Source organism: Mesoplodon bidens (genome assembly GCF_964165515.1).
Source record: "Mesoplodon bidens genome assembly, chromosome: 7".
Taxonomy (NCBI): Eukaryota; Metazoa; Chordata; class Mammalia; order Artiodactyla; family Ziphiidae; genus Mesoplodon; species Mesoplodon bidens.
The window spans coordinates 57,288,310-57,315,479 of NC_138164.1; the positions used below are offsets into that span (position 1 = coordinate 57,288,310).

Consider the following 27,170-nt stretch of genomic DNA (forward strand, 5'->3'; position numbering starts at 1 on the left):
AAAGGCACATTATCATGATGGGTACAGAGAGAAGAGATGGTCAACAAAGAGGAGCTCCCTAGATTCTTCTATTGTTTCTCTGGTATCAGTCTGCTTTAAACTTATCTGTAAATAAACCAGATTTTTCATTTGTTTAATATTCAAACTCTTTACTCTTTATTCTAAGAATAGGAGAATATTTCCAGGATATATTAGAGTTGTTGTTACTGTTGTTGTTATTAATTCTGTACAACATTTGATGTATATTTTCATTATGGAGAATCAGGCCATACTGCCGCTCTGGGAAACATCCTTCTATTGTTTCTTTGATGATTTTTCTCAAACATCCTTTCTGATCTCTCCTTCTGAAAACCATATTAGACTCAGTCACATGTTGGCAGCATTTCTGGATCTAGCCTCCCTGTCTCCTTGATGAGCTTTATTAGCTCTTCATAGCCCTTTCCGTGTCTTTATCCTTTGAAGTTAAATTCTTAAAGATCCCTCAGTTGAACATTCTAGCATAGTAGTGGAACCTTCATGTGTATTCATTCAAATACTGAGACAGAAAGAACACTTCAGTTGGAAACTAAGAAGTAAAGAATCTCAAAGGAGATATCTTCATGTTCAGGCCAACAGGAATGGCAAATTTAGTTTTTTCACACCCATCTTTTCTCCATTAAAAATGTCTCCTTAGAATAGGGTTGGGGTTTTTTTTCAAAATATGATTGAACACTTGATAGCATTTATAAAATTAAAGTTGGGGGATTTATAAAAACCATAGTTCCTGAGCAATAAGCTAGACACCCCATGTCAGATTCTCTGTGAGTGGGGCTGGGAACCCACATTTTTATGATGTCCTCAGGTGATCATTATCCAAAATAAAGACTGAGAACAACTACTCTGAAAGATTAACTCATACTTTTAACTTTAAATTGGTTTAAAACCAAGTCCAGTTCGATCAGTCAGAGGAGTGAGGACATTACAATCCTTAACACCTCCTTTAATTTGCTGCAATTTCTGCCTTCTTTAAATCTATCTCTATAATTTGGCATTCAAATAGACCAAAACTGTATGATAAGCTAGGTGGAGAAATCATTGTCAAAATCTTTCCAGCACCACAAAGTATGGGCAAATAATCTACCTCTAGGCCACAAGTCCTTCACTGTAGGCAACACTGAAGTAGACAAGAACTAAAAGACATCTTTTCTTCTCCTCATCCTTCTTCCTACTACCCATATCTCTACTTCTCTTTCATTGACACAACCTCAGTATCAGCTCTGAGGCACACAAAGCTACAAAGAATGGCTTGTTGCCTTGGGAAACTATTGGAACAAGTGCCTTATACACAGCACTCAGATATACACACTAGTTTACATGTATTTTTCTTAGAGAATAAGTCAGTGAAAAGACACAACATGGTCTTGAACAAGGATGTAAGTCTTTGACTGTTAATAGATCCTTGCTGGAACTCACAAAGTTGAATTTTTATGTGACTTCAAAGGATTTCTTCCCGGACACTCTAGACAGGGGTAAGAAGGAGGGATCCTGGTATACACCTTAACTATAAAACTGATTTACTTCTGAGGAAAATACTAGTGTGTCTGGACCTACATACATCTAGTAAAGGCCACTGTATTAGTCTTCAGCAGAGATCATTTTGTTAGGTTACATAAATACCAGGGACTCAGTCTTTAGCAAGGACTAAATATATGGATTGATTTCCACAATACACTTTCTCTAGTCAATATAAAGTCTCACTTGTACCATTCTGCTTTGTGAGCAAAGGTTGTGTCCACTGTGGTATAAACCAATGCTCCCAAATCACTGGCAGATCATCTCCTAATGTGGGGATATATCCATGGTCTGCTAGCTCCCTTCAGGGAAGGTCATCTTGAAAAATGTTTTCTGACACATTCAACTCCTATTCAATGCCCAGCAGACTTACTCATGCAGAGTGAGAAGAGCCTGACAGTGTAACAGGACACACAGACTCCCCAACTCCAGTGTCAGGACAATATCTGTCCAAATCTGAACCAGCCTGTCCAGTGGAGACAATCATTGAGGAGTCTGCCCTCCTCCCTATGTGCCTTTGTCTGTGCCCTTGAAATGACAGCTATGACAATTCTAGCTCAACAGGCTTAGTCCTAAGTCTTAGAAAGAAAAAGCAGCTGCAGCTACTGTCCTACCCTTTTGGTTCCTTCCTAACCTATTTGGAGGTCAATGGCTATGGGATTTCAAAGGCCGAAGAGGCTTTCTTTGGGCTACAGTCTCCCACCTTTCCCACAGGAAAGAGACTCCTCGTTCTGAGACAACAAGAAAATAACTAAAACATTAGCAGAAAAGAGACACAGCATCTCCCTTAACTTTCAGTCTACATCAAAATGATGAAAGTTATTTTCCATGTTGCAGCAATTTCTATGACTAATATTTCCTATTATCTCATGGCAGAAGCACCAGGAGACAGGAAGCCACCTCTGAAAGTTAACCTTCAGGATCAGCATTCCTGACTGCAGCTGTGGTATGTAGTTTCTAGTTAAAATTAAGAAAGAAAGAAAGAAAAAAAAAAAGCATGGCCTTAATTTAGACCCTTCTGTCTTGACTGATCCTTTCATTCCCCAATGTATGTAAGCTTCCCAATCTTTATTGTACTTGATATATTGTCATCAAACCCTATATTTATGCTCCCTGGAGTGGTGGGTCTGCCACTCTACTTTCAGTTTTCATGGTCTCCCGCAGATTAGAGCCTGCTCCTCTACCTTGGGGAGCTTCTCGTTTTCCTACATGTCCATTCCTGGTCCTATAGGATCCTATGGCCCTTGGGCCTTATTCATCCCATTTGAGCAGCCCTTGTCTCTTTTCATGATGTTTTCCCCCATTACACTTGCCACTTTTCTGGTTACTTTGGTTCCTAGGCCAATCTTAACTAGATATCCTCTCTGAAAATTTGCCTCTACCACCTAGAATAGGTGTAGGCACCAAATGAATTCCATGTACAGAATAGCTCAGTTACAATCCTGAGCCACCTAAACTCTAAGTCCCTTTGGCCAACTAAAAGGATGTCTTGAAGGTTATATGTCTCCCCAGATAACAGCCACCCTACTTGTTTCCATGGCATACACTCCCTGGGCTATGCTTCCCTTAATTCCTTTCTACACTCTACCTTGATGCACTGAAAAGTTCCCTGGAACCTAATCTTCATATGTATTCCTTCTAAGTTCTCTGCTTTAGCTCTTCAAGTCCCCAGTAACAGCTCCTCTCTCCAGATTTTCCTAAAATGTGAGGTATGCTCTTATTACTGGGAGAATCAGATTCTCCCTTGGCTTAGCGGTAGAAACCTACTTTAGGTCCTCCTCCCCTTCAGTGGGGTTTACCTCATTGAGTCCCACATCCCTTTGGGCACTGAGACTGTGGTTTCAACAGGGCTTTAGAAAAATTAAATGATAGGAGGAGTTAACATTTATTGAACCCTCAGAATAGGTCAAACACTGGGCTGAGCGTGTTACATATTTTGTCACTTGGCACACAGATGAGGGTAGCTCCATGATTCGAGGCCTATGTAATGCCCTTCCCCTGCTGCTAGCTAATAGAATGTGGCATAGATGAAGGAATTTTTCAGATGAAATTTAGGTCCCAAATCAGTTGATTTTGCACTAACCAAAAGGAATATTATCCTGGGTAGGCTTGACTTAATCAGGGAAAAGACCTTAAAGAGTGACTCGGCCTTTCTTTAGAGATAATTTTCCCTCCTGCCTGCTTAAAGAAGTAAGCTACCACGTTGAGGGAGGGCCTACAGAAAAGATAATGTGGCAAGGAACTGTGGACAGTCCTAAAATCATAAGGAGATGAATTGTGTCAACACGTATAAGCTGAAAGCAGCTTTTCTCCAGTTGAGGCTCTAGATGAAAATACAGCTCAGTCAACACCTGGAGTGCTGCCTTGTAAGACCTTGAGCAGAGGACCCAGCTAAGCCATGTCAGACTCCTGACAGAAATTGTGATATAATGTGTGTGTTTTTTAAGATACTAAGTTTGTGGCAATCTATTATACGATAATATAAAAATAATACAGATTTTGGTGCCTAGAAGTGGTACCTAAAACTTGGGAACAGCTTTGGAATCAGGCAAGTGAGCAGAAGCTAGAAGAACTTTGAAGAGCATGACAGAGAAAGCCTATATACCTTTGACAGACTGTTGGAAGAAATCCAGACTTTAGGTATGCTGCAGTGAGGGCTCAGAAGAAATTGAGGGACATGTTATTAGAAACAGAAGGAAGAGGATTCTTGTTATGTAGTGATAGAAAGCTTAGCAAAATTATGTCCCGGAGTTATGTACAAGGAAATACTAAAAAGCTGGTTTTATACTTAGGGAGACTTCCAAGTAAGGTGTTAAATGTGCCTCCTGATTTCTTCTTGCTGCTTATGATAAAATGTGAGAAAAGAAAGATAAATTGGGGAAAGAACTGTTAAACAGAAAGGAGCCAAGGCCTTACAATTTTGAAATTTCTCAGCCTCTGCAAAGGGCAAAACCCATTAGAATAAAGAGATTCACAGTCTGGAATCTCTGTTGATTATGATTGTACAACCTTTTCCTAAAACCTCAGAAAGATTAAAAGGTAAAGGAATCAGGCACAAAAATGGTCCTTTCAAGAAGATAAGCGTTTGCCTCACAGATATCAACCAAAGTAGAAGTCCTCTAGGAAGCTTAAGGTCACTGTTCCCTGCTATGTCAGCGGGAGGCCAAGGCTTTGGTCACTGTTTCCTACCATCTCAGCGGGAGGCCAAGGCTTTTCCAGAAGGATTTGTCTGAAAAAGAACCATAGAAGTGGCTTTTGTCTAAAGGAGTGAACCCCACTGAAATCTACAGAAGATCCACAAAGTTCTTGAGAAAATTTGTTCAGCAGAAACACTGCTAGCTGTTGTTGAATGGAGAGTCTGTTTACGTCTGTCAGGTCTAGCTGGTTTACAGTGTTGTTCAACTACCCTGTTTCCTTACTGATCTTCTACCTAGTTGTTTTATCCATTATTGAAAGTACAGCAATGAAATCTACAACTATTATTTCAGAACTGTCTATTTCTGTCTTCACTTCTCAATTTTTGCTTCCTATGGTTTGGAGTTCTGTTGTTAGGTTCATAGGTTTATAAGTTTTATATCTTCTCGATGGGTTGACACTTTTATCAATATTTAGTGTTCTTCCTTGCTTCTTGTAACAATTTTTGACTTAAAAGTCTATTTTGTCTGATCTTAGCATAGATACCTCAGTTCTCTTTTAGTAACTATTTGCCTGGAGTGCCCTTTTCTATCCTTTCACTTTTGTCCTATATATCTTGGATATAAAATGAGTCTTTTCCAGACAGCATATAATTGCATTTTGTTTTTCTATCTATTGCGAGAATATTTACCTTTTAATGAAAGAGTTTAATCCATTTACAAAAATTACTGATAAAGAAACACTTATTCTGCCATTTTGCTTTGTCTCTTATATGTTTCATATCTTTTTTGTTCCTCAAGGTCTCCATTAATTGCCTTCTTCTGTGTTTGATTTTTTTGTAGTGTATGATTTTGATTCCTTTCTAATTTCCTTTTCTGTATATTTTAAAAGTTATTTTAGCATTGGTTGTCCTGGAGCTTACAATTAGCCTCTCAAACCTGTAACAATCTATGTTGAATTAATATCACATTAGCTTCCATAAGTATATAAAAATTCTGATCCTACACTGCTCCATCCCTCCTCCCCTTTATGTTGTTGTGTCACAAATTATATCTTTCTACTTTGTGTGCTCATTTAACATAGATTTATCATTATCATTTTACTCATTTGTCTTTCCATCAAATTGGGAAAGAAAAAGGAGTCACAAATGAAAAATACAGTAATACTGTTTATATATTTCTTTACCTGTGTTATTTTTTCATGTGGCTTCAAGTTACTGCCAAGTGTTCTTTCATTTCCACCGGAAGGACTCCCTTTAGCACTTCCTGCAGGACATATCTACTAGTGATGAATTCCCTCAGCATTTGCTTATCTGGGAATGTCTTAACTTCTTCTTTATTTTTGAATGATGGTTTTGCCAGATATAGGATTATGGGTTCTCTCTTTATGTACTTTAAATATGTCATCCCACTGCCATCTGTCCTCCATGGTTTCTGCTAAGAAATCCAGTCTTTTTCTTACTGAGTCTCCCTTGTATATGACAGTCACTTCTCTGTTGCTGCTTTCAAGATTCTCTCTTTGTCTCTGGCCTTTAAAAGTTTTATTATAAAGTGTCTCAGTGTGGATCTCTTGTGTTTTTCCTCCCTAAAGTTCACTGAGCTTCTTAAATGTGTAAATTTATGTATTTAATCAAATTATGACTTTTTGGGCATAGTTTCTTCAAAATTCTTTTACATCATTCCTCTCTCTTGTCTCCTTATGCAAGTTCCATTATCTGTATGTGGTATGCTTGATGGTGTCCCACAGGTCTCCTAGGCTCTCTTCATTTTTGTTCACTCCTTCATCTTTATGTTCCTCAAACTGGATAATTTTAAATGACCTATTTTCAACTTCTCTGGTTTTTAATTCTGCCTGCTCTAATCTGATGTTGAAATTCTTAGTGAATTCTTCATTTCAGTTAGTGTAATTTTTAACCCCAGAATTTGTTTGGTCCCTTTTTATAATTTGTATCTCTTCAGAAATATATACTATTTGGGGCACATCATTCCCCTGGTGTTATTGAATCTTTGTCCATGATTTACGTTAGCATTTTGAGCATATTTAAGCCAGATGAATTAAAGGCCTTGCTGAATACATTCTATGACTTGATTCCTCATGATAGTTTCTATTTATTTTTCTGTGAATGGGTCATATTTTCTTGTTTCTTTGCACGTTTTAAAATTTTTTTTGTGGAAAACTGAACATTTTGAATTTTATAATAAGGTAACTCTTGAAATCATAATCTTTCTCGTGCTCAGGGTTTGTTTTGGTTTGTTCCTGTGGGTTTTGGTTATATGTTTAGTACTTTTCTACCTTTTTCTCTAAAGATATTTGTGGTTTGTGCTCTCTGAATTGTGTTCTTTAGCTTATCATGAGCTTATGTGTTGATTGAGATTTTTTTGCCTAAAGACAAAACAAAAAACAAACAAAACAAAAAACACCTCGCTTTGCATACTGGCTCAGTGTTTAGCATTCCTCCAATGCTTAACCTGGCCCTTTACAACTCTGCCTTAGCCTTCACTTTCTGCTTCTGAACCCAAGGATCATTTAGAGGTATAAATCCTACACACGGAACTTTTTGCTGTTCCACTTCCACACAAAATCTCTCTCACCAGTCTTTCCTACCAAGTTTCAGCATGTCTATTATTTGTCTCAACCTTAACATCTTCCCCCAGACAGTAGGGGTTGTCCATTTACCTTTCTTGTTTCCAAGGAATGCCCTCCACTTGGCTGCTTTTGTGCCCTGAAGAAGCTCTGTGCTACGCAAATAAAAACAAAATTGCCTTTCGTCAGTCCTTCAGATAGTCCCCAGAGGGCTCCAAATAGACAAACACAATTCTCTGAGATCAAGGTCTGCTCTTCTCCCTTTGAAAGCAGGGACAAGGGTCTCACAATGACAACGTGGGCTGGTATCTTCAAGATTCCCTCAAGCAGGGGAGGAAGGTGGCCCAAAGGCAAGTAAAAATGCCACAACACTCCCCTACTATTTTTAAGTTGCCTTCTTCTTTTTTTTTTTTTGCGTTACGCAGGCCTCTCACTGTTGTGGCCTCTCCCCCTACGGAGCACAGGCTCCAGACACACAGGATCAGTGGCCATGGCTCACGGGCCCAGCCGCTCCGCGGCATGTGGGATCTTCCCAGACCGGGGCATGAACCCGTGTCCCCTGCATCGGCAGGCGGACTCTCAACCACTGCACCACCAGGGAAGCCCAAAGTTGCCTTTTTCTTGATCAGCAGATACTTGGTTTCTATAGACCTTTGATTATTTTCCAGATTTCCAACAAAGTTGATTCTGATGTTTTTTCTCTTGCTCGTTTATTGTTTCAGTAGAAGGATGCGCCCTTGGAGCTACTTATCCCTTCATATTTGCGGAAGTGCTACTATATAATTTATTTTTCATAATGGCTGTGCTTAATAACTGCCTTACAAAATTCCTGAACATTTGACATTTGGTTCTCATTAGTCAGTATAGGCTGGTTCCATCATACCATGAAATATGGTCACTGAGGGCATAACAGAGGTTTACAGAGGTCTCTGAGAAAGCACTGAAAGCATGTCTATAAGAAAGGTCTCCAAACCCAGCCAAGAACTGAAGGCCTATGATTGAGATTTTATTCCTCCCTAAAAACGCTCTTGGATTCTTTTCTAACCCTTTTATCAACTATTCTTCTCCCCTACACCTAACCCATTTCTGATCTCAATGAGAGCTTCTCACAAAAGATAGACCCTTAGCCACTCTAACTCTCAGTTATCAGAGCTCCAGAAGATTTCAGGCACCTTTCAGCAGGCAAATTAATAAAAGACTACAGTATCACCATATGATAAATGTCAAATAATATTCTAAATCAAGCCTTTGTAGAAGAAAATGCATGAACCAAAATTTCTCAGGCTCTATTATAATTTTAGACATCGTAATTATAGTTATAATTAGGGTCACAGTATGTAAAAACAGCACTGGCCAGGCAGAAATGTTTATTTCTAGGAAGTTAAAGAAACTTAGATAAAATTAAAATTCTGTTGCAAGAATGAAGTTGAGACAGGATCTATAAGACATGGCAACATTTCTTTATGTGGAAAAGTTTTCTATCATTGCCAAGGCACTGCTGACTTAAAAAGAAAAGAAAAACTATTGTTTCTGGGAAATGAGAGAGAGAGAGAGAATTAAAACTGAAAGCCTTTCCACAGCAGTTGGTAGAAGTGAAGGAAGGGCTGACCCTGACAGCTGGGTGATGAATAGGGCTTATATGTGTGACGCCCCACCCAGGGGTACTCACACTCATACCCACACAGGACAACCCACCTTATAATCAGTAGTCCTCTTTTTATGATAATTTTTAAACTTGAGTCATTATTAAACACATAATTCAAGATCCTTGAGTCTTTGCAAAATAATAACAAATGTTAAAACACAGTAAAAAGTTTTTCTTTCACTTCCTTATCTTATTTTTAAATCAGACCCTGTGCTACACAGGAAGCCAAAGCCTAAACTAAAAGCAGTCAGCCTTAACTCTAAGAGACTCAGGGAAAGAACCCACTCTATATGCACATATGTCTGGAACAACTTGAAAACAGGAGCTTGGCTTAAAGAGACAAGTTGGTAAGAAAGAAGGGAAATGGAAGAGAAAGGGGTATAAGAATTGACACAGAGACTGAAAAAGAAACAGTGATGAAAAAAGTCAAAAGGAGCAGAGACTAAAAACAGAGACACAAGGTTAGACTATAAGACTTCTTAAGATCAAAACATGAATTTGACATGGTGGTTGATGCATAATAGCTACAAGTGTGGGAAGAAGGGGAGTACATGATCTAAACAGGTAATTAAGAAACAGTTGGAGGGCTTCCCTGGTGGCACAGTGGTTAAGAATCCGCCTGCCAATGCAGGAGACACAGGTTTGAGCCCTGGTCTGGGAAGATCCCACATGCCGCAGAGCAACTAAGCCCGTGCGCCACAACTACTGAGCCTGCACTCTAGAGCGCGGGAGCCACAACTACTGAAGCCCACGTGCCTAGAGCCTGTGCTCCGCAACGAGACAAGCCACCACAATGAGAAGCCTGCGCACTGCAACAAAGAGTAGCCCCCGCTTGCCACAGCTAAAGAAAGCCCATGTGCAGGAACAAAGACCCAATGAAGACAAAAATAAATTTTTTTAAAAAGCTTTAAAAAAAACAGTTGGAAAATCTATATAATATATATAAGTACAAGGTACTATTGATAGCTCAGAAAAGAGAGCTATGTACTCAACCTAAAGATTAATGAAAGGCTTCACAAATAAGGAGAAACTTGAATTAGGGAAGAAGGAATATAGAACCTCTGGCAGAAAAGGTGGGGAGGAAAGGCTCATCTAGGGTAATATTTAGAGTCAAGAATGCCATGAGAATGAAGGAAGATGGCAGAGTGTGGTTTTTAAGGGAGAGAGTGAGGTAAGTATTAGGAAAAGGAAAAGGAGTGGTTGTGAAAGGTACGGTAGAGTATAATTCTTGTTAAAGTATAAGGGCCTTGAATGATAAGTCATTCTAATTTTATCATGAGACAATGTAGAATTTTCAGTTTTCTAAACAAAACAATACATGATTTAAATTTGGATGTCAAAAGGATGACTCTGGATGCAATGTGGAAAAGGAATTACAAGAGAGGAAAAAAATTATTGAATATACCAGAGCAAAGATGAAGGCCCAGTGGCAGTGTGTATATGGAATAGGTAATAGACTCATGAGCAAATTGATACAGGTGATATATAGGATAATCTATGCCCAATATATAGTAGATGCCCAACAGTGAAAAGTTATAGATGGAAAACTATGAAATAAGGTGTCCAGAAAACAAATGTGCCCATACCACTATCCTCCCATTATCACTGGGGGATATATGTGGTCTAAAGATGAATCCAGACAGGAGCCAGAACTGGAAATGAGTCTGTAATTAGTATGAGACATATTCCTACCCACAGAAGTTAATCCAACACCACCAAACACCAACACCAAGTACAAAGTGAAAGAACTGGATCACAGATAGAAAGTGGGCACCCAAAACCAAACACAACTTTAAGAGAAACTAGAAAAGTTAGAAACAAATGAGGAATGCTTCAAAAGATTCCCATGGTTAGCATCAGAACTATCTACATTTCATGACACCTTATGCATTCTCTAGAGAACCAAGAAGTAAAGTCATCTAATGAGGATTAGAGATCCAATTAAAGCTCTGTTTCTCCCTCCTCCTAGACTACTCTCATCATTTCCTTCCTCCTAGACTGATGCAGAACCCTCTCTGACCATGTCTTATTCCTGCCTATAACACCATTTTTGAGCAGAACACCTGGCACATAGTCTATGATATGTACATGGGTTTGAACTGGATGGAAAAATTTGAGAATATGATGTCTGACTCTAGTGAGCTAAAGAGAGACAGAAGTCAAAGGTGACAATTTGGAACCTGAGACACTGGAAAAATTAAAATAGGATGAGTGTGATGGGAAAACAAAAGGAGGGAGAGGTTTGGAAATCAGGTGATGAGTGCAATTGGGACATCGTGTTTTGATCCACCTTCATGGGGAGTTCTGGCTGGTGAAGACCACATCTCTTAGGCTGATCCCTAGATTGGCTCTCCAAATGCATGTCTTCATGCCCTCACCCAGGTATTCAACTTTCTTCTCCTCTCCCCTCAACTATCCACCAACAATCCCCAAACACGTGGCTGTCCCCTGCCCAGCCTAAAGGCTTTCTACAACTCATTAGAGACACAATGAAAACATGTTGTGAGCAGTGTTCTACATGGGGACATTAGGTTGGGCTGCTAATCATATTGTTCGAGTTCTCTTTGTATTTACTTATTTTTTCTTGGTTTGTTTTATCAGGTACCAAAAAACATACTAAATACTAAACCTTTCCTAAAGTAGCTGTGGATTATCAATTTCACCAAGTAATTCTGTAAACTTTGCTTTATTTTTATTGAACTTATTTTTTAGGGTGCTTTTAGGTTTACACATAAATAAGCAGAAGTTACAGAGATTTCCCATATACCTCTTGCCCCCGCACGTGTCATCTCCTGCATTATCAACATCCCCCAACAAAGTGGCACATCTGTTACAGTGATGAACCCACATTGAAAAATCAATTAACACCCAGAGTACCTAGTTTACATAGGTCTTGCACATTCTATGGGTTTTGAAAAACGTCTAATGAAGTGTAACGAACCCTTAAATATACAGAATAGGTTCACTGCCCTAAAAATCCTCTGTACTCCTCCCACTCATTCTTTCCTTGTAACCACTCATCTTTCTGCTGACACCATAGTTTTGTCTTTTCCATAATGTCATACTGTTGGAATCATAAAGTATGTAGGCATTTTAGTCTTGCTTTTTACGCTTAGAAATATACTTTTAAGTTTCCTCCATGTCTTCTCATTTCTTTTCATTTAATTTCAGTTCATTCTTTTCATTTTTTTTAGAACTGAATAATATTCCATTGTCTAGATGTACCACAGTTTATTTATCCATTGACCTACTGAAGGATATCTTGGTTACTTCCAAGTTTTTGAAATTATAAATAAAGCTGCTATAGACATCTGTGTGCCAGCTTTTGTGAGGTATAATTTAGGTAAATAACAAGAAGCATGATTGCTAATCATAAGGAAAAAGAATATTTGGTTTTGTAAGAACGAACCAAACTGACTTTCAAAGTAGCTATTCCGTTTGCACTCCCAGAAGCAATGAATATGAGCTTCTTTCATGCCAGACCCTTGTCAGCAATTGGTGTTGCCAGTGATCTGGATTTTGACCATTCTAATAGGTACAGAGGCATATCTCATTTTATTGCACTTCACTGGTATTGTGTTTTATTACAGATTGAAGGTTTGTGGCAACCCTGCATCAAGCAAGTCTATTGGCACCGTTTTTTTCTCTCCACAACCCCTGGCTTCCACGGATCTTTTTACAGTATCCAAAGTTTTGGCTTCCACTATTTCATATAGTTGGAGTCATAAATTATGTAGCATTATCAGACTGATTTCTTTCACATAGCAATGTGATTTAAGGTTCTTCCATGTCTTTTCATGGCTTTATACCTCAATTATTTTTTTGCTAAATAATAATCCATTGTATGGATGTACCACAGTTTGTTAATCTATTAACCTACTGAAGGACCTCTTGTTTGCATCCAAGTTTGCAAGTATGAATAAAGCTTCTATAGACATCATGGGGAGGTTTTGTGTAGACTTAAGTTTTCAACTCATTTGAGTAAATACAAGTAGCTTCGTCGCTGGATCATATGGTAACAGTACTGGGTTTTGGGTTTTTTTGGTTAAGAAACTGCCAACCAGTCTTCCAAAGTAACTGTAACATTTTGCATTCCTACCAGCAATGTATGAGAGTTTTTAACCATCCTAATTGGTGTGTAGTGGCATCTTGTTGTTTTAATTTGCAGTTCTCTAATGACAAAGAGGGTGAGCATTTTTTCATGTTTATTTGCCATTTGTATGTTTTTGGTAAAATATCTGTTCAAAAATGTTGCACCATTTTTAATTGGGATGCTTGTTTTCTTACTGTTGAGTTTTAAGGATTCTTTGTACATTTGGGATACCAGCCTTTTATTAGATATATATTTTGCAAAGACTTGCTCCCAGGCTTTGGTTTATCTTTCCTTTTTTTTAAAACAGTATCTTTCATACAACAGAAGTTTTAAAATTAATGAAGTCCACTTATCAACTTATTCTTTCATGGATCATGCTTTTGGTTTTGTATCTAAAGTGTCATCGTCAATCCCAAGGTCACCTACATTTTCTCCTATGTTACCTTCTAGGAGTTTCATAGTTTTGCATTTTACATTTAGGTAATACGATCCATTTTGAGTTAATTTTGAGAGGAGTGCAAGGTCTGTACCTAGATTCATTTTTTTGCATGTAGATGTCCAGTTATTCCAGCACCCTTTGTTAAGACTATCCTTTCTTCCATTGGATTACCTTGACTCCTTTCTCAAGATCAGTTGACTATATTTGTGTGGGTCTATTCCTGGATCTTCTAGCCCATTCATCAATTCTATTTGTCTCTTCTTTTGCCAGTACCATACTTTTATTTTTTTAATCTTTATTGGAGTATAATAGCTTTACAATGGTGTGTTATCTTCTGCTTTATAACGAAGTGAGTCAGCTATACATATACATATATCCCCAAATCTCCTCCCTCTTGCGTCTCCCTCCCACCCTCCCTATCCCACCCCTCTAGGTGGTCACAAAGCACCTTCACAGCTTCATAGTAAGTCTTGAAATCTGGGAGTGTCAGTATTCTGACTTTGTTCTTCCCCCAATATTTTGTTGGCTATTCTGGGTCTTTTGCTTTCCTTGTAAACTTCGGAATCAAGTTGTTGATATCCACACAATAACTTGCTGGGTTTTGGCTGGGATTGCATTGTCTCTATAGATTAAGTTGGGAAGAATTGGTCTTAATATTAAACACAAAATCTCTCTCCATTTATGCAGATATTCTTTGATTTCTTTCATCAGGGTTTTGTGGTTTTCCTTATATAGATCTTGAACATATTTTATTAGGTTTATACCTAAGTATTTCTTTTTAGAGGGTGCTAATTCAAATGGTATTGTGTATTTAATCTCAAATTCCAATTGTTTATTGTTAGCATACAAAAAAACCAATAATTTTTGTAAGTTAACCCTTGCATTCTGCAACCTTGCTATATTCATTTACCAGTTCCAGGAGATTCTTCTGTTGTTGATTTTTTGACATTTTTTACATAGACGATCATGTCATCTACAAACAAATACAGTGTTATTTATTTTTTCCCAATCTGTATATTTTTATTTCCTTTTCTTATTAGCTAACTCTTCCAACAGGATGTGTGATAGGAGTGATGAAACGGGATTCCTTTACCAATTCCATTTTAAGAGGAAAGCTTCTAGGTTCTTACCACTAAGTGTGATGTTAACAGTAGGGTTTTTGTTACTGTCTTTTTATCAAGTTCAAGAAGTTCCCCTCTATTCCTAGTTTGCTGAAAGTTTTTATAATGAATGGGTGTTGGATTTTGTCAAATAGTTTTTCTCCATATATTGATATGATCATGTGATATTTCTTCTTAGTCTGTTGTGGTGTATTACATTAATTGATTCTGAATGTTGAATCAGTTTTGCATACCTGAGATAAATCCCACTTGGTTGTGGTGGATTATTCTTTTACACATTATTAGATTTAATTTGTTACTTTTTTTTTCATGAGAGATATAGGTTTATAGTTCTCTTTCTTGTAATGTCCTTGACTGATTTTGGTATCAGGGTGATGCTGACCTCATGAATTAAATTAGGAAGCACTCCCTCTGCTTCTGTCCTCTGAAAGAGATTGTACATATTTGGTACAATTTCTTCCTTAAATGTTTGGTAGAATTCACCAGTGAATCCCACTGGGACTGATGCTTTCTGTTTTGGATGGGTTGTTAATTATTGATTCAATTTTTTTAATACACACGGGCCTATTCAGATTACCTATTTCCTTTCATGTAAGCTATGATAGCTTGTTGTCTTCCAAGGAACTAGTGCATTTCATCTAGGTTATCAAATTTGAGAGCAAACAGTTGTTCATAGTACTCTTTTCTTCATCCTCTTAATGTCTATAGGATTCATATTCATAACCCCTATTTTATTTCTGGTATTAGTAATTTGTGCCTTCCCTCTTTCTTTTCATAGTCTGAATTATCACTTTTGTTGGTATTTTCATAGAATCAAATTATGGTCTTATTAATTTTCTCTATTGATTTCCTGTTTTCAATTTTATTGGTTTCTGCTTTAGTTTTCATTATTTCTTTTCTCTTGCTTATTTAAATTTAATTTTCTCTTCATTTCCTAAGGTGGAAACTTAGATTATTGATTTCAGATAATTTTTTCATATATATGCATTCAATGTAAATTTCCCTCTAAGCACTGCTTTCACTGTAGCCCACAAATTTTGATAAGCTGTATGATCAAGTGTTTTTGTTATTTCATTTTTTCTCTGTTAGTTTGACAGTTACTCTTCTGTTTGACATTATATTAGAAATTGCAACATATATTCTACTTAACAAATGGCACCAAAATCAATAGAATCTTTGACCCTCCTCTCAAATACTGCAAGGACCTGTTGGTGATATTTTCCTTCTCCTGAAAAAACATGCCTTAGTAGTTCATTCGATGTGCATTTCCAAGTAGCAGACTCTGTCAATATGTTCTTTTCAATCATGTCTTTCTTCCACTGTAACTCTTTAAGGATATCTAACTCTGTATAGAATCCGAGTTTGTCAACTATTTTCTTTCAATACATTTAAAATGCCATTCCACTGGCTTCTGGCTTCCATCAATGCTGCTGAGAAGTCAGCCCTCTCTCTAATTATTAGTTATTTGAAGATAAAATCTGTTTTTCTCTAAATGCTTTGTTTTTACTGTTTTATTTTCTGCAGTTCCACTATGATATGTCTGATTGTGAATTTATTTGCCCTCCTTGGTGTATGCCAAGGTCTTAAATGTTGGCTTTAATTTGTAGTGGAAATATTTCAGTTGCTTAAAATTTATTTACCTCTTCCATCAGATATTACTTCACTATCCAGTAAATTCCTTGAGGCTCCAAAGAATTTGTCTTAAAAATTTATCTAGATATTTGAGATACCTTCAGTTGAAAAAGTTGTTCTGAGTTTCTGAGTCTGCCATAAATCTAGATTCAAATTTTAGTGACATTGGGGAAGATGGAAAGCACAAAATAAGAATGAGTGTAAGATGAGATGACAATTATAGAAATCCAATAAAGACAAGGTGAAGGCAAAATCTTTTGGAGAGCTGGTAGGGGATTAAAAAGAATTGAGATTGAAGAGAGATTTAAATGGATAAATTGAAAGGACATGGTGAACTGCATTCATGTCAGCAGGAAGAAGGATGAGTAGGACACCCATTGACCTGGAAGTACGATAGTGACATTCAGTAGGACAGGAATTCCAAAAAGAGGGGAAACCTGAATAATGTGTGAAGTTGCGACATGTAAAATCTCATCTCATCTGCTGCCCAAAGATATGTCCAAAGGCATTGGGGGGAAAAACATAACACTGAGGGAACACTGAATACTAGAACATTTGGTCCTACATACACACATTAAGATGGCATCAGTAGAAAAGAGATCTTCATAATCCATATACAGTTCATAATATAAAAGTTATTCATAATACAAAGATATTATTAACTAGTGTCAGATGAAGAGTAAGAAGTGAGTGACAAGTATAAACCAGGTAAGAAGTATATTTTATTTATTTACTGAGATATAATTAACATATAACATTGCATAAGTCTAAGGTATACACCATGCTGATTTGATACATTTATATATTGTAATATTACCAACATAGAATTAGCTAACACCTCTAACACATCACATGATCATTTCTTTATTGTGGTGGGAACAACTAAGATATAGTCTCTTGGTAAATTTGAAGTTTATAACACAGTGTGTTGCTTATAATCACTATCTGAACATTAGATGTCTAGGACTTATTTATCTACTGGTTGCACATTTGTACCCTTAAACAACATCTCCCTAATTCCTACACCTTCCAACCCCTTGTAACCAGCATCCTACTCTCTGGTTTTTACTAGTTTGGCTTTTTAGATTCTACATATAAGTGATGTTATACAGGATTTGTCTTTCTCTGACTTATCTCACTTAGCATAATACGCTCAAGGTCCATCTGTGTTGTCACACACACGGCAGGATTTTCTTCTTTCTCATGACTGAATATAAATATTCCGTTGTGTGTGTGTGTGTAGTAAATCTTTATCTGTTAAGCCATGGACTGACATTTAGGCTGTTTCCATAGCTTGGCTATTGAGAATAATGCTGCAATAAACATGGAAGTGCATATATCTCTTCAATTCCCTGTCTTCACTTCCTTTGGATATATATCCAGAAGTGGATGCTAGACAATATTGTGGTCCTATTTTTAATTTTTGAGGAACCTCCACAATCTTTTCTATAGTGGCTGAACCAACTTATATTCTCAGCAATAGTATACAAGTGTTCCCTTTTCTCCGCACCCTCTCCAGCATTTATTATTTGTAGATTATTTGATGATAACCATTATGACTGGTGTGAGGTGATACCTCACTGTGGTTTTGATTTGCATTTCTCTAACAATTAGCAATGTTGAGCATCTTTTCACATGCTTGTTGGCCATCTCTTCAGGGAAATGTCTTTCTAGGTCTTCTGCCCATTTTTTGCTAATCTCATTCTTTTAATGTAGCTGTCCAGTTTTCCCAGCACCACTTATTGAAGAAACTGTCTTTTCTCCATTGTGTTCTTACCTCTTTTGTTGTAGATTAACTGACCATAAGTGTGTAGATATACTTCTGGGCTCTCTATTCTGTTCCACTGATCTATGTGTCTGTTTTTAGGCCAGTACCATGCTGTTTTGCTTACTGTAGCTTTGTAGTATAGTCTGAATCAGGGAATGTGATACCTCCAGCTTTCTTTTTTTCTCAAGACCGCTTTGGCAATTTGGTCTTCTGCGGTTCCAAATAAATTTTAGGATTATTTGTTCTACTTTTGTGAAAAGTGTCATGGGTATTTTGATAGTGATTGCATTAAATCTATAGATTGCTTTGTGTAGTATGCACATTTTAACAACATTAATTTTTCTAGTCCAGGAACAGAGGATATCTTTCCATTTCTTTGTATCATTTCCAAATTCCTTCATTGGAATTTATAGTTTTCAGAGTATTAGGTCTTTCACCTTCTTGATTAAGTTTATTCCCAGATATTTTATTCTTTTTTTTTTTTTTTTTGTGGTACGCGGGCCTCTCACTGTTGTGGCCTCTCTCATTGCGGAGCACAGGCTCCGGACACGCAGGCTCAGCAGCCATGGCTCACGGGCCTAGCTGCTCCACAGCATGTGGGATCTTCCTGGACCAGGGCATGAACCCGTGTCCCCTGCACCGGCAGGCGGACTCTCAACCACTGCGCCACCAGGGAAGCCCTTTTATTCTTTTTAATGTGATCATAAATGGGACTGCTTCCTCAATTTCTTTTTGTGATAGTTCATTATTAGTGTATAGAAAAGCATCAGATTTCTGCAAATTAATCACAGAGTTCTGTATATTAACATGCCAAAGGCTAACTGAGTGTCTTTTCGTCCCACAGCCATGGACACAGAAGAGTCTACCCCTAACGAGCTCCTGCTCAGAGGCAAAAATGGACAAGATCTCCAAGAGATGTTGAGAGAAGCAGGATTGGCAGTTGAGTACTGGTTGCCCAAGCTGCAGGAACACCTGGGTGTGACCTGTACCCAAGCCTTACAACACCTAGAAGAAAAAGAACTCCAGAAGCTGCAATCCCAGGCACAACATCCCTGGGAGAAAAGGGCCCTGGAGAAGCTGCTTAACCTGTCATACTCAAATACTCTTTCAGAGTTACAGGAGTCTCAGGTGGAAACAATAAAGAAAAGGCAGAAGCAGGCAGAACAGGCACTGCAGGAGCTAAGAGAGATGCTGGCAGAAGGGAGGCAGCGACAGGAAGAGGCAGTGAGGAAAAAGGAAGCAGAGCTGATGCAGGCAATGGAGATCCCCGAAGAGTTCTGGCCACGTCCTGAAAAGTCCCTAAGAGACGTCATGGAAAACATGCTGGAACAACTCAGACTTATGGAGGGGACACTGTCTCACAGGAAGAACCTTCCAGATAGAGAGCTGGTGCGACACGCATCTGGAGGACTAGCCCTTCAGGGAATTTACAAAACCAGTAATCAAAGGAGCCTGATAGAGAAGAAGGAGGAGCTACTCGGTGTCCCCAAGGAGTTCTCACTCTGTGGCCCTGAGCAGAGTACACGGATGGAAACAAAGGAATTTACATCTTCTCAAAAAGAATCCATGTTCACCCAGGCTGTAGAGAAGCTGGGCTTCAGTGTAACTGCCTCAGCAAAGGGTGGAGGTTGGGGATTTAGCCTGGAAGCTGCTATGAATCAGAGCAAAGATTCAGAATCCAAGGAAACCCAACAGTCACATTCTAAGCACTCTTACTTCTGCTCAACCAAGTTCAGCTACATCCCACTGGCCTCCTGCCACTTTCCCACTGACCAGCTCCAGCTCTCCAAGGCTGCTCTACAGGAATTGAAATGCATTGAAGACCTTTCAGGTCAGCCAGAAGACCCAGACAAACTTCCCTTGCTGAGGCGCAGGACTGAAGACTTCTTCCACAGGTTTGGCTCTCATGCTAACCAGGGCCCTCTGCACCTGGGAGGAATCTACTGGTGGAAAGCCATTTCAGAGGGCTTCCAAAGTGAGCAGCTGGCAGAAGTGAAACAGCAAGCTGCAGAGGCCCTGGATATTTACATAAGGGGCAGCTACAGTGGCTTCGGAGTGAATGTTGCTGCAGGTGTGGATGTGTCAGACTCTCATTCAAAAACAGCCTCTCAGAGAACAACCTTCCAAAATCTCCAAACCAAAGTCCAATTATCTGTGGCCCAGACAGGTGGCCCACCAGAAGCAAATGGCCTTTCACAGTGGAAAGCTGGCCTAGTTGCCAATAATCAAACCTGGTGTGTCATTGACCGGGGAATTCAGCTGGTGCCCGTTTGGGACATCATCCTCACCAGCCACCGAAGCAATTTTAAGGATCCTCTTCAGGTAGCTAACTGCCTGAAAGACAGCTACACTGCTCTGACTGGTCTTACTGCCCAGATCCAGGAGGGAGAAGAATTACTGAGTGTTGAGAAGGAGGCTAGGCTTTTCCTAGAGGATGTGAAATCCTGGGGGGTATCTGATCCTGAAGAGCAGCTTAAAAAGCTGATAAATTTCATGCAAAGATTGAGTGAAAAAATAAAAAGTTATAACATTTGGACTAATATATGCCTCACAGATAGGGGTCTGCAGAATTTTCTGGTAGACACTGTCAACTTCTGCAAAAAGTATTCCATTTATGAAACTAAATTTATTAAATCTCAGTTGTGCATCCTTTTGGATCCTCACATCTACAAAGTGACAAACTTTCCTCAGGCTCATTCCATCATGCAGTGGATATTTCAGTCAGAACCAGAGGAAGAGAATGTCAATATCACTCAATTTTCCGAATTAATTGAAATCTTTAAAAAAAACCAGAATGACCTTATGGAAGTAAAGGCCAAGTCTGAATCCACAGAATCAGTGGAGGAAGCTCAAAGCAAGGTGACTTACGAGGTCAGCTTGTCTCTTGGCTGCTTCTTGAGATACCTCCAAGAAACAGAGCAGCCAGACACACACATCTTGCTACTTTTGATTGCAGCTGGTGCAGGATATCATGTGGTAAACAACAGATTTCAGTATCTCCTTGGGTGTGATGAGTTAGACTTCCTACTGGATAAAATGCAAACTGCCCTAGATAAATACCAAGAGCTCAAAAATATTTGCAACTACAAGGCTCAGGCATTCCTGGTGCTCACAGGTCTGACAGCTACACTTGGCATCAAAGTTGCTTCTCCAGAGGAGAAAACAGAACGTTTGGCATTAGTAAGACATCACATGGGACAATCTTTGTCTAAAGAAGTTGTACATGTCCTCACCAAACTTGGGGCAGATCATGATTGGGAAAACCTAGAAAAAGACTTGAGATTGCTCATTGATGGGGATTATGAGGCCACCGTCTCTTCATTGCAAATGGAGGATGTGAAAAAACAACTGCAAAGTCTTTTCCACGGAAAGAAACAGCCCCATGAACCACATGATAATGAAAGTAATAAACAGGAGGTCATAGAAAATAGAGCCTTCCTAGAAATACTCCAGCGTCTAGGCCTAGAACATTACTACCCAAAAACGATGAGCAGAGCTAACTTCCATATGATCTACAAGAATCCTGTGTACAACACCCAGCCCTGCTCTGAAAGAGAGCTTCCCTTCTACTTCCTACAGAAGCTACTGATGCTGGATTATGGGCTGAGATACCTGATCATCAAGGATGATGAATACACAGAGAAGGAAGTCTATCCAAGCACCTCAAATCAAGAAAAGGAGGCTTTTGATCCATATGAAGATCTGTTTGAAGACAGTAATAGCACCACTAATCCTTCAGCAGCCACTAATGCCAGGCCCTACATTCACCCTATGGATATACAGATGGCAATTCTTCACTGTGCAGATGATTTTGCCAGACAATACCTTTTGGCCAAACTTTCCATTTGTCAGTTTGCCCTCCCCCTTCTCATACCTAATCCTTGCAATGCTCAAATTGAATTCTCTCTCTGGTCTCTCAGTCAAGTTAGGAGGAGCTGGCAGCAAGCAGGGAAATCAATAAAAGAGGAGAAGGACAATTACAAAGATCAGCAGATGTGCCGTGTCTCTACCCCCATTGTGTCTTTTATTAGAGTTGGAAACGGCTTCTCTGCCTCCAAATCTCAGATCATGAACTGTCTTCTCAGTAAAAGGAAACATGATGTCTTTTTTCACAGACATTGCAAAGGGAGCAGCAAAGACTGTCTCTTGATGGGAGGTGTGGTGGAAGTTGCCTGGTTCTGTCCTGGGGGTGAAGATCAGGACACGTTTGACAACTGCCTGACCTTCATCAATCTTCATGGAGATGCAAAGGAACATGAGAAGCAACTTGCCTTTCTGCAGGAGGTCTCTTCTCTCATTGTGGTCCTCATGTCAACTTCTGATGACAATAAAGAAACCCGAAAAATTGTCCGTGACCTGTGTCAAAAATCAAAAACTTTAATCTGTTTGCTTGATGATAAAGAAAAAACCATGGCAAATAACTCTGGCCCAAGAGTGAGAATTGGGATCAGGAACAGAAATGAGGCGGAATTAATAGAGGAGCTCACAACTACAATCAGACGTTTGTTAGAGCTTTCTGACACTGCACTCAGCTTGGAGAACTGTGCCCAAATTGCTCGCAAGCAAGGACTGCTTATTGATGAAGACCAGAGAGAATGCAAGGAAGCCAAAGAAAAGGCAGAGATTCTAATGGCCCTACTGGGAGAAATGGAAATACCTCAGATGAAGGAAAATTTACTACCCCTTCAGGGAAAACTGTGGCAACTTTGGTGTAAAAAGGACAAAGAACTCTATCATCTGAGAGAAAAAGGGAATCGAAGCATTGAACAACACAAGAGTGAGATTGAGACAGATAAACAAATGATACGATGTCAACAGTTGAGAAAAGCCTTTCCTCTCAACGATTTAATGCATTCTGTCCTTGAAATTCTCCAAAATCATTCAGAAACTCACACCAAACTCTACTTCTTGCAATGGCTGAGTGTGTTTTTAGACAATTTGACTGCAGGACACTTGGAAAAACTAAATGAGAAGAAAAAGGCATTGTGGTCACTGGTCCAAAAAGAAAAGCAAGAGGCACCAAAAAGCAACTCTCTGAAAGGCTTGCAAAATGAGATAGAAGTTATCTCCAGACAGATTAGTGACTGCACCTTGGGAATTGAACAACTTCTCAGAGAAGTTGGCCAGATCTATGAAGCTCTGGAAGAAGCTTCATCCATGAAAGATACCCTATTTCTCTCCCTTCCCCACATTGCTGCAGATCTGATGCTATCTGGTTTTCCCATTGAGCTGATGGATGGGGATGCTTCTTATGTGCCCCTGAGGTGGGTGGCAGCTGTTTTTGACAAAGTCTCTGAGAAACTTGGAAACAAACGGCTCTTTGTTCTCTCTGTCCTTGGCCTGCAGAGCTCAGGGAAGTCCACCCTGCTGAATGCACTTTTTGGGCTGCAGTTCACTGTTAGTGCTGGGAGGTGTACCCGGGGGGCCTACATGCAGCTTCTGAAGGTGGAGGAGACATTCGCAAAGGAACTTGGCTTTGACTTTGTGCTTGTTGTGGACACAGAAGGACTTCGGGCCCCAGAACTCAGCAACAAGTCCCAGAATCGTGACAATGAGTTGGCAACCTTTGTCATAGGACTTGGAAACTTGACTCTGATCAATATTTTTGGAGAAAATCCATCAGAAATGCAAGATATTCTACAAATAGTTGTCCAAGCTTTTCTGAGGATGAAAAAAGTAAAAATCTCTCCTAGTTGCCTCTTTGTTCATCAGAATGTGGGAGAAGTTACAGCTAAAGACCAAACTATGGAAGGACGAAGGCGGCTAGAGCAGAGACTGGACGAAATGGCAGCAACAGCAGCTGAAGAAGAGCAGTGCTCAGATGTAACCCGCTTTCGTGATGTCATTAAGTTTGATGTTAATACCCACGTCTACTACTTTGCTCACCTCTGGGATGGCAATCCCCCAATGGCCCCTCCCAATCCTCGTTATAGCTACAATGTCCAAGAACTGAAAAGCAGAATTCTTGTGACTGCCCAACAGGAATCTAGGGGAAGCATCATGAAGATATCAGATGTAAAATTCCGAGTTCAAGATTTGTGGAGAGCCCTATTGAATGAAAACTTTATTTTCAGTTTCAGGAATACCCGAGAGGTCATGGCCATGAGCAAACTGGAAACCATGTATAACTACTGGACATGGGAGTTGAGGAGTCATATGCTGAGCATACAGGACCAGCTGATCAACCAGATTCAGAATGAAAAAATCCAGACACTCGAAGCACACACACTTGAGGCTCCAGTTACAGAGAAATATGAAGCCATCAAGCAAGAACTTGAAAAATATTTTAATGAAGACCCAGATAGTGAAGTGCTGGTACAGTGGAAAGGAAATTTTGAAAATAAGCTAATAATCCTTAAAGAGGCATTCATTTTAGACAGCCAAAGAAAAGCCAAAGAACTTCTTCGTTTTAAAAAGAATCAAGAAAAACTGCATAACAAAAAATCAGGTTATGAAAAGGAATTATTGGAAAAAAGCCGAGAGTTGGCTTTAACTGTAAAGGGCACCCAACTGAGTGAGGAAGAGCTACATGAGAAATTCAACACACTTTGGAAAAAATGGGTCTATGATTTGTCCTCAACTCACTCTCCAATCGCAGAGCCTAAAATTGAAGTGGATTCTGAAAACATCCTTTTGGATTATTTCAAAAAGGAGAAAGACATGGCAAGCATACTGAAGAAAAATTCTGGAGAAAACTTTGAAATCAAATATGACAAACATATCAAAATGAACAAGAAATATTTGAACTTAGTTACAATGACATTAGAGGCCCCGGATAAAGAGTCCATAAATATGACTACTAACCGCATTGTTTCAAAAGTTAATGAAACTATTAACAACATTTGTAGGCAAAAGCATGATTACCATCCAAGTTATTTCTATGAAATCCTGAGAATAATAGATGAGGAGGTGAAATCTGCACCCACTAAGGAAAGATACACATTTACAAGAAAATATGAAATAGACTTATCCTTGTGTTTATTCCAAAGAGCATCAATGAAATTTCATGATATGCACAAGGTATTCAAGAGAGTAAATGATCCTGTAAACTATCTGGAAAGCAAGAAAGATGATTTCTTCATGAGTTTTAAGATCTCTTGTCAGGGAGCAACCTCAATTAAAACATTTGTTGATTTTCTGTGGCACAAACTCACCACTGCTGTCTTCAACACCATAAAGAAAAACATGGCCCGCAAAATTGCTGGGGACCTGCAAGCCACCTGCCCGGCATTCAATGGAAACAGGGCTAACCTGGAGAAACACATTCTCATCTCCCTGGCAGAAGAGGAAAATTTTGATAATTATTGGCAGTACCTTCATAATCCAGAATCATTTTTTAAGAATTACATTGAAAACCACATTAAAAGATATTGTTCTGACAAAGGAAGTGAAAAAATGAAGACATTTTTAAAAATAAGTTCAGATGAAATCAAGAATGCCATCCTCTCAGCTATTCAGGCATCCACAGCAGTAGCTAAAGATAAAAGCAGCACTGTGTCTGGGTGGTTGGATTTGTTCTGTGATCACCTGGGGAGTAACTTGATCTTTCCACGAAAAGACTTGATAAGCATTGAACACCAGGAGATAAAAGATATTGACTTTCTCAAAGAAGCCATGAGTACAGCTTTGGATCCTGAAATGAAGAGAGTAGAACAGAATGATTTGTATATGCTTGTAGAAGAAATCGTTCCTGAAATCCTGAAAATGCTCACTGAACATCTCTGTGGCTGCTGGAAACAGTGTCCCTGCTGTAAAGCAATTTGTACAAACACAATCCCTATGCATGATGGAGACCACAGTGTTCCCTTCCATCGTCCACAGGCTGTCAGTGGAGGATGGTGGTACACAACAGACCATTTTGTCATTGATTGCTGTACCAGTTTGGTAACAAGTGATTGTTTTTTGGTTTTGGGAGATGGCAGGAAAGTCCCATATAAGAACTATCGACAGGCAGGAGGGGAATATGCCAGGTGGAGTATCACCCCAGACACATCCACCCAGCCATACTGGAAATGGTTTGTCTGTCACTTCAGATTAAAGCTACAAGAAAAATATCTCAAAAGATTTATAGATAAAGGTAAAATTCCTGATGCATGGGACAAAATTAAGAAACAGGATGTGCTTAATGACTTGAAAAAAAATTAATACTCAATGACCACAAAACAGCCCCAGTATCTGAACAAAGGAGGCACATTACCTGAGGAAGCCTAAAATATCACCCACTCATAAGGAAAACCTCCCTTATATCAATTTTTTCAATTGAAACATCTAAAACTAAATCAGTTAACAGCAAGAGTTGAAGACTTGCTGAGAAAGAACTTCATTTTTCTTTGCCTCAATTCCTTTTGCTTTAAAAACAGATTACTAAAATATATGAGTACATGATAAAATCAAATAAAATCCATTTAAAATACCTACTTCATATTTTAAACTATTATTCTGAATGTTATTTTTTATTTTTAAATATATAATGTTATTTAAAGTCACAAGAAAGTCATTTTCATAGAGGGAAGTTAAAATCATTGCAGACTGCCACAAATTCTATAGAATAACTACATAGTTTAACCAATATACAGTTCTTGACTGGAATCTACAAATTCTTTCCAGTTCTAACTGTATTTTTTTTACCCTCAGAAATTTGTGAGGAAGAGTTATTGATGCTTGAATGCAAAACCACTCATGGAAAATTCATGATTCCCAATTCCCAAATATAGTGCTTTTTAGGGATATCCTGTTATAGGAAATGAAAAACAAAAACAAAAACAGAAACTTGACCAGGACAGAGCCTGCATCAATTCTGGAAACACTATTCAACAAATATGGAAAATAGAAGTTAAATAACTTTTTCTTATTTAACCATCATCCTTTTCTTCCCTGGTGCCTTGGCACTTGCCTGTGCATGTTTTTTAAAAAACGAAAAGAAAAAATTCACAGGAGCTTAGGTATTCAAAGCCTAGAGCTATGTACAAGTCTGAAAAGGACTGGTTAATGGAACAAGATTTATGACCAGGTAAAAAGGGCCATTTTAATCAAGGCTGTGGACAACGTCAAATTTGATTAAGCCATGATCATTTAATCATTAATGATTAAAAAAAACTATTCCTTCAAGACTAAAATATCAAAAAATATATAGTTTTGTGTGGTGATATTTCAATAAGAGATGCTTTTTATGTATTAAAAGGTAAGAAGGGCCTCCCTGGTGG

At 38.7% G+C, this 27,170-nt stretch overlaps 2 protein-coding genes across 3 annotated transcripts in view; one reads left to right on the forward strand and one right to left on the reverse strand.

Moving 5' to 3' along the window:
• The window catches only part of LOC308620455 (olfactory receptor 10A4-like), a 124,126-nt gene that overhangs the window by 50,655 nt on the left and 46,301 nt on the right, over positions 1–27,170 (reverse strand). The window lies entirely within an intron of this gene.
• LOC308619582 (interferon-induced very large GTPase 1-like) overlaps positions 1–27,170 on the forward strand; it is a 31,812-nt gene that overhangs the window by 3,743 nt on the left and 899 nt on the right. The window contains exons 2-3 of the mRNA XM_081238525.1: positions 2,389–2,497; positions 18,812–27,148. Coding sequence (XP_081094651.1) covers positions 18,814–26,112 — 7,299 coding nt within the window. The 5' untranslated portion in view covers positions 2,389–2,497; positions 18,812–18,813 and the 3' untranslated portion in view covers positions 26,113–27,148. The remainder of the gene's footprint in view (positions 1–2,388; positions 2,498–18,811; positions 27,149–27,170) is intronic.